Source organism: Hemiscyllium ocellatum, chromosome 13 (assembly GCF_020745735.1).
Source record: "Hemiscyllium ocellatum isolate sHemOce1 chromosome 13, sHemOce1.pat.X.cur, whole genome shotgun sequence".
NCBI lineage: Eukaryota > Metazoa > Chordata > Chondrichthyes > Orectolobiformes > Hemiscylliidae > Hemiscyllium > Hemiscyllium ocellatum.
In genome coordinates, this window is record NC_083413.1 from 74834314 (window position 1) to 74841972 (window position 7659).

Below are 7659 nucleotides of genomic sequence, written 5' to 3' on the forward strand. Positions count from 1 at the left end.
CATTTCTACAATTTTAGTAGTGGCAAGAATGCAGGAGGATATCAAACAATCATTGATAGTTCACTGTATAAAATTATTGGCTCTGAAATAATGAACAAAAATAAGTTAGATAAGTAACTGGCTAGCATGTACCCTTGATGGTAGAAGGAAGTTAGAGATGCGATGACTTGTACCTTCACCCCTGGATTCAGTGCCCAGGAACACCACGCAGATAATGAAGGGTATAGCTCCCTCCTGTAATTCAGTGAGGATTTAGAACTGCATGCCCAACTAACAACATCAATATTTTATTCAGTTGTTTTTATCAGATTTAATAATATTTCCTGAAAGAATGGGCCAATTGGATAGGAAATTGGAATGCGGTATATGTAAGACATTTGCATTTCCCCAAGATCTTTGAAATATCTCATAAAGGGCTTGATAGGAAAATTCAGGAGATGGTGTTCGTGGGTAACTATTGGAATTCTTTTCACTTGTAGGTAATGGAAACCTTAACTGGAATCAGAATCTGAAATCTTCTGATTATCACCTCTTGTGCAAAGATGGTACTACAGCCCCAATTGATCAGTTTATGAACTGTCATTTGGCTGATGCCCCATCACATGCTGTTATGACACGATCAGATAAGAGAGCAAAAGTTCTCCAACTGTTGAAGAATGAGCAGGTGAGTATTTTATTGGTCAGTTTTAGGAAATGCTGATGGGATTTTGAGAAAAACAACAGACATTAAAACAGACTGGAAAGCTTCGATGGTTGGATAAAAAGGAAATGTTTGATTAAAATTAACATGGCTCCATTACAACTAGAGTCAGGAGAATTTATAATGGGAAACTGAGGAATGGCAGAGAAGTTAAATGGTTGCTTTATGTCTGTTTTCACCAAGGATGACACAAGAAATCTCCAGAATTAGAAATCCAAGTGGCTAGGGTGAATGGGGTATTGGTGGAAATTAGTGTTTGTAAGAAGTGGTGAAATGAATGGGGCTGAATGTAGATACAATCCCTGGATCTGATGGTCTTCATCCCAGAGTGTTGAAAGAGGTAGCTGTAGTGTTAGTCAATGGATTGGTGATTACCTTCCTAAAGTCTATAGGTTCAGAATGATTTCAGTGAATTGGAATGGAACAGATGTTCTGCACCCCAAGCTATTTAAGAATGGAACAAGAATGAAAGTAGAGAACTACAGATAAATACCCACTTGGAAGATCATGAACTAACTGGGGATAGGAGGTGTGGATTTGTGAATGAGAAATTGTGTTTGACAAGTTTGTTTGAACATGTTGCTAACAAAATTGATAAAGAAGAGATGGTGGTTGTGGCATACTTCGACTTTCAGAAGGCTTTTGATAAAGTTCCCCACAGAAGTCTGGATAGAAAAGTTAAAGATAAATTTGAAGTTGTCATAATCCCAGAGGAACATAGGACACCTTTCCTCATTGGAGAGAGAGGTGATTGCTGGTGGTCTAATCTAAGCTTCATCACAATAGAAAAATTAAAGCACACATTATCTCCTTTAATGTGTTGGCATCAGTTAATGACTGGTGAACAGACAGAAAACAGGACAGGAACAAATGGGTCATTCTCAAATCAACAACTTGTTGATTTGTGAGATGGCGTAAGTATCCATAACACAAATGTGATTTGCAGTTGGGAACTTAACGTAACATTTCCCAATTTGCTGATGCTACAAAGTGATGTGATGAAGATATTAAGCAACTTCAGGAGGATTTGGACCGACTTAATGAATGGTTAAGGTCATGGCAGATGGAATATAACGGGGAAACATCTGAAGTCATCCATTTTGGTCAGTGAAACTGATATGCAGAATATTTATTAGATGGCAAGAGATTGGAAAGTGTAGATCTACAAAAGAATGCAAGCATTCTTATCAATAAGTCACTAAAGGCTAACATGCAGGTACGGCAAGCGATCAGGAAGACCAATGGAATTGTAGTCTTTATTGTAAGAGGGTTTGAATACAGGAGTTGAGAAGTTTTGCTTCAATCATTGCAGAGGTTGGTTAAACTGCACCTACGGTACTGTATGGAGTTTTGGCCTCCTTTTCTCAGAAAAAGGCTCTTTACATAGTGGGAGAGCAATAAAAGGTTTATCAGACTTATTCCCAAGATGGCAGGACTGGCCTATGAAGAGAATGGGCAAACTAGGCCCCAGTTCACTAGAGTATTGATGAATGACAGATCTTATTGAAACGTAAGAAGTACTGAAAGGAACAGTCAGGGTATGTGCAGGTAAGATATTTCCCCTGGTTAAAGCATCTAGAACTCTAATAACTGCACAAAATCACCCTTTATTTACTTGTGCACTTACCTTGGCCCATTCAGAGCCACCACCTCACCAAAACTGAGGAGATTCAAAATATCCTGAGAGAGTGCTTATTTCTCCCCAGCAGCCATATTGTGTGCACATAGGTGTAGGACACAGTGAAGAAACATCATATGCTGAAAGCTTCTTTATTTCACCACCAGGTAGAAAAAAAACACCCGAGTGGGCAGTGGCAAGCAACACCCTTCTCATCACAGGAGCACTGCCTATGTGAAAACATACATGAAGGGGGAGGATAGGCATTAAAATCAAAGTTAAATTGAAGGGGGAAAATTAGGCACCCACAGTACCAACCTGTCCCTGAATACCTCTAGGGCGTTAGAGCATGCGGTGTCCACTTTCTCCAGGGAGGCCCAGATGTAACCACAGAAAAGGGGCAGGTAGTCAGCCATAATGACTTCCTCTACAGCCTGCTACCTTTCATTTTTTTTGATTTAACAATATAGTTTACAAACAATTAACATTAACAGCCATATACAGAGAAACATAAGTTTACAAGGAAGAGGAGCAGCAAAGCCAAATCCCAAACCAGAGTCCCTTCTGGTACAGAGTTCATTACCATAACCAATTCTTTTCCAACGATAGAGTCTATTCCCAGGAGTGGAGTCCACTCTAGTATACAAAGTGCATGGTAAGAAATGGAGTCCATTTCAAAAACTGCAGAGTCCACTGTCAAAAACAGAGTCCACAACTAAGGGCAGGGTCCACTCCTGAAGGCAGCAAATATACACAGGTGTTCAGTCTCCATAGAGTCCCAGACCACCCATAGAGAACTAGGCCCACTCACAGGAACACAATGCATTGTAAAGGTACAGTTAACTCACAGGGGTTTAGTCCACTCCCAAACTCCAGGATGCAGCAAATGTTCACCTCCCAACGCATACAGTCTTTACAAATGCCTAACCCACCAAAGAGCCAGGCCTACCCATAGAAACAGCTAAACTGGAAAGGTGCATTTTCTCACAGGGGCTCAGTCCAAACACCAAGAAAGTAAAAACACGTTCCAAAGAAAGAAAACCAGAGTGCAAGGGCTAAACCCTGCCAAAAAAAAATTAGCTTTGTCCTTTTCTCAAAGTGAAAGAGAAAAGACTAACACACAGGCTGTCACCAGTCAGTGAAACAACAGCTCCCCAATGAGAACAAACTTACACCTGCAACACATTGACTGTGTAAGTCAACCAGTTTAGAAATTAGTCCTCAATAAAACAAAATACCAGTTAACAAACTGGCTATGTAGATCATCCAGTTCAGGAATCAGGTTTCCCCCAAAAAACACAGAAAACAACATACACTGGCTGTGGCAGGAAACTCTAACCTCCTGGTTGTATTTTCTTTTCCCTTTAGACCATTATTTCATCACTAGGGCACCCATTTATTTAGTTGCGCACACTAAACTGGCTGTAACCAGCCAGCTCAGAGGCAGTCCCCTACCTCCTGGTTATATCAGTCAGCCAGGGCTTTCCTGATTATCCCAGGTTAACAACCCCAATCAATGACATTGTAGTCAACAGGATCCAGTTGGCTCCAATCACTACAAGAACAAAGCAGCATAATTTAAACATCAGGGAGGCATTAATTACGTCCCATATGAGGAGAAATATTATCACTCAGAGGATTGTAAACCGATGGAATTCTCTAACAAAGAGGGCTTAGTCTTTGCGTATGTTTAAGGTGGAGGTTGATAAATTTCTGCTAAGCAATGAAGTACAGTTTTATGGGGAATGGAGTGGTTAAAAGGCATCAAATGATTCATTGAATGTGACTCCTGTCGCATAGAAGTGTGGTCACTTCTGAACAAACATTTCATTTCAAGGTGGATGATAAATGTTGTCAGAAATAGCCACACACCATGAAAGATTAAGAAGAAACCACCAGCCTTGTTGGTTTTCCCATTTCACAAGAGAGCCTTTTTAAAGACAGAGAGGTGTTGCTGACAGATCAAAAGAAAATCAGGCTGAGATGCTCTCTGTATCAGTGTGTATTAGTCATAAGTCAATGTCAGCATTGTTCTTGGAAAAATTGGAGCTTTTTAAAACGGAGATTGATAAATTTTTAATTCATGGCAGTGAAATGATTTGGTGTACGGACAGGTTGAGGTACAGATCTGCTATGATATGGTTTTAAGGTGCAGCAAGTGTGAAGAGCTAAACAATGTTTTCCTAGTGGCAGGTCCCTCAAATAATTCACATTCCAGACAATTGCAATATGTTTGCGGTCACCATCATTAACAGGTTTGCTTCAAATTCTAGTTGAAACATGGTCGTGGTGGATCTGAGGAAAACAACTTCTCCATGTTTGAATCAACAATGTTTTCTGGGAAGGATCTCCTATTTAAAGACTCCACTCAATGCCTCATTGAAGTCCCAGATGGTGATTATAAAACGTACCTGGGTGACAGTTACATCAAAATAATGGAAGGACTCCAGTCCTGTGAACCCCTTGGTAATTATTACTGAGTTATAGACTTCAGTAAACATGGCTTCTTTACTTCAGAATGTTGGATTTTTACTGGGAATGTAAAGCACGGATGAATGGGTTCAGAATAATTTTTTTCAGGCTACACTATACGATGGGAGAATTAGTAAGGAAGCTTGCCTGCACTGTTTGATGTAGGCTGCTTTCCATCAATCTTTGAGCTGAACTGGAATAGCAACAAGAGTAAGATCACAGTTGAACATTTCTGTTTGTGATGTGATTCATTCAATTGTCAGTGGCCCAATCTATATTCATGGATATTGAGGGTAAGGGGCCCACTTACTTAGATCCTCGGATCTTTGGAGCTTCATTTAATGCAGCCTTTCATATTTAAAAAAAACCACACAACACCAGGTTGTAGATCAACAGGTTTATTTGGAAGCACTAGCTTTCGGAGCACTGCTCCTTTATCCTTCCTAGATAAAGGAGCAGCACTCCGAAAGCTAGTGCTTCCAAATAAACCTGTTGATCTATAACCTGGCATTGTGTGGTTTTTACTTTGTCCAGCCAGTCCAACATCCGTGCCTCTGCTCATGCCTTTCATAGTATGATAGATCTGAATTGCTGAGATCTGGAAATGTAGGATAGTTCAGTCATCTGACCTCGTTGGATATTGGAGTTCAGCCAGGCATTGCAGTCTTCAGCAGAAAGGTGTACAAATTCTATGTTGATTTTGATGAGGTTACTAGAGATTTTTCTGTCAGAACTCAAATTACTGCTCCGGTTGTGAAGTTTCCAAACTTGTCCTTTTTGTGCAGTTGTCACATTATCCTCTAGTCTCCTGAACCAGAATCTGGCTCTTGCCTCATTGAGTTGACGTTGACCAACATCTCTTGTGTTCAAAGCCCAGTCTTGATTGTGCTTCCAAAAGAGAAAGTGCTGGAAAATCTCAGCCTGTCTGGCAGCATCTGTAAGGAGAGAAAAGAGCTGATATTTCGAATCTAACTGACCCTTTGTCAAAGGGCTTTGACAAAGGATCAGTTAGACTTGAAACATCAGCTCTTTTCTCTCCTTACAGATGCTGCCAGGCCTGCTGAGATTTTCCAGCACTTTCTCTTTTGGTTTTTACTTGATTGTGCTTTCTTGGCTGCTTCAACTTTTCAGCTTTGCAGATGTGGACAACATGTTAGCTGTAGTGATGCTCAACAAATTCCTAAAGAAAGGAAGTTATGATTGCAACACAGATCTTCCTTGATTGAAAACAATTTTTAATAACATAACCTCTATAACTTTATTGGATCAAACACATGAAAAATGGGACTAGTTTAAATTGTGAAAACTGGGCAGCATGAAAAAGTTGGGCTGAAGGGCCTGTTTTCATGCTATCGACCTCTATATCTGTAATTTATCAGTTCATTAATCATCCATGGGGGAAAATAAGGAGGAAATTGGATTATGCGTTACTTTAAACCTTAATGCCAGAAGTGTCCAAATCTGCCCTGTACTAATGGGGTGAATTTTTTTTTGATTAGATTACTTACAGTGTGGAAACAGGCCCTTCAGCCCAACAAGTCCACACCGACCCGCCGAAGCGCAACCCACCCATACCCCTACATTTACCCCTTACCTAACACTACAGGCAATTTAGCATGGCCAATTCACCTGACCCGCACATCTTTGGACTGTGGGAGGAAACCGGAGCACCCGGAGGAAACCCACGCAGACACAGGGAGAACGTGCAAACTCCACACAGTCAGTCGCCTGAGTCGGGAATTGAACCCAGGTCTCCGGCGCTGTGAGGCAGCAGTGCTAACCACTGTGCCACCGTGCCCGTGCTGAATTACAGGGTCACAGACTCAACCTCATTCGTAATGGCTTAGATCTCAGTAAAAGCATGTTCTATTTACAAAATAGCATCAGAGAGGTTGTGATTCAGTTGGTTGGGAAATGATAAAATGTGAACACTGCTGATTTTTGAACTGTTGCTCGAATTCTGGGGCTGAGTAGTGTTGGAACAATGCAAAATTGTGATTTTAAACCAGGTAATACTTAACCCAGAGAGCCTTGGTGGATGTACTTACTGGGTTGGGATGGTATCAAAGATATATTTTGTGACTAACTTATGCTAGAAAGGTGACACTGGGTGTTTGAAATGTAATTGCTATGTTTCTCATTTGTAATCTCCTTCACCTATAAGAACACAAACACTCACAAAAGAAGTTACATAAACATAAGCGCTACATTGCTACAGGGGACATTTACAGTGAGAACCCTTACAGCACCATTCTAAGCATCTGTTCTTCCCTATTTCAGAGCTTCTGGAAGCTTGTTCCTTTAAAACCTGCTGAAGCCCATAGTGATGACTTTGGGAGGACTTTCCAACGATGATCAGCAATTTCTCCATTCTTTCCATTGATGCCTGTCCAACTGCAATGATGTTCATGTAATGCTTGCTTGAATAGTCTTCTGTATGTAACAGATTTACTATAGATAATGATAAACTACGCTGCTATTGAAAACATAGTTGATTCTAACCCTATAACACAAAATAAAATATCCATGGTAATAATTCAGACTTTCTCGGCTATTTTTATACAGCAACTTTACTTTGACTTGATCAGTAATTCAGCAATGATACATTTATTTCACTTCTACATAATTCCTTCCAGTTAGATTTCTTACTCCTGCCAACTCATTACTCCAAGAGGTTAGGGCAATTGCATTTCTTATTTTAATTTGCTTCTTATTTTGAGTAATCCATCACCAAGCTCTATGTTCTAAGTCCTGATTACTCTTTTCCAAGTCATCGGGAGAATGGCAGAAACTTGCTCTCCTTAGAGGAGGGAAGATTGAGGGGAGATTTAATCAAGATATTCAAATGAAAAGGTGTCCACACAGAGAT

The 7659-nt window shown here is 40.3% G+C and overlaps 1 protein-coding gene across 1 annotated transcript in view; it reads left to right on the forward strand.

Moving 5' to 3' along the window:
• The window catches only part of LOC132821366 (uncharacterized), a 120215-nt gene extending 113048 nt beyond the window's left edge, over nucleotides 1-7167 (forward strand). The window contains exons 31-33 of the mRNA XM_060833948.1: nucleotides 480-664; nucleotides 4592-4784; nucleotides 7071-7167. Coding sequence (XP_060689931.1) covers nucleotides 480-664; nucleotides 4592-4784; nucleotides 7071-7105 — 413 coding nt within the window. The 3' untranslated portion in view covers nucleotides 7106-7167. The remainder of the gene's footprint in view (nucleotides 1-479; nucleotides 665-4591; nucleotides 4785-7070) is intronic.
• The last annotated feature ends 492 nt before the right edge of the window (nucleotides 7168-7659 follow it).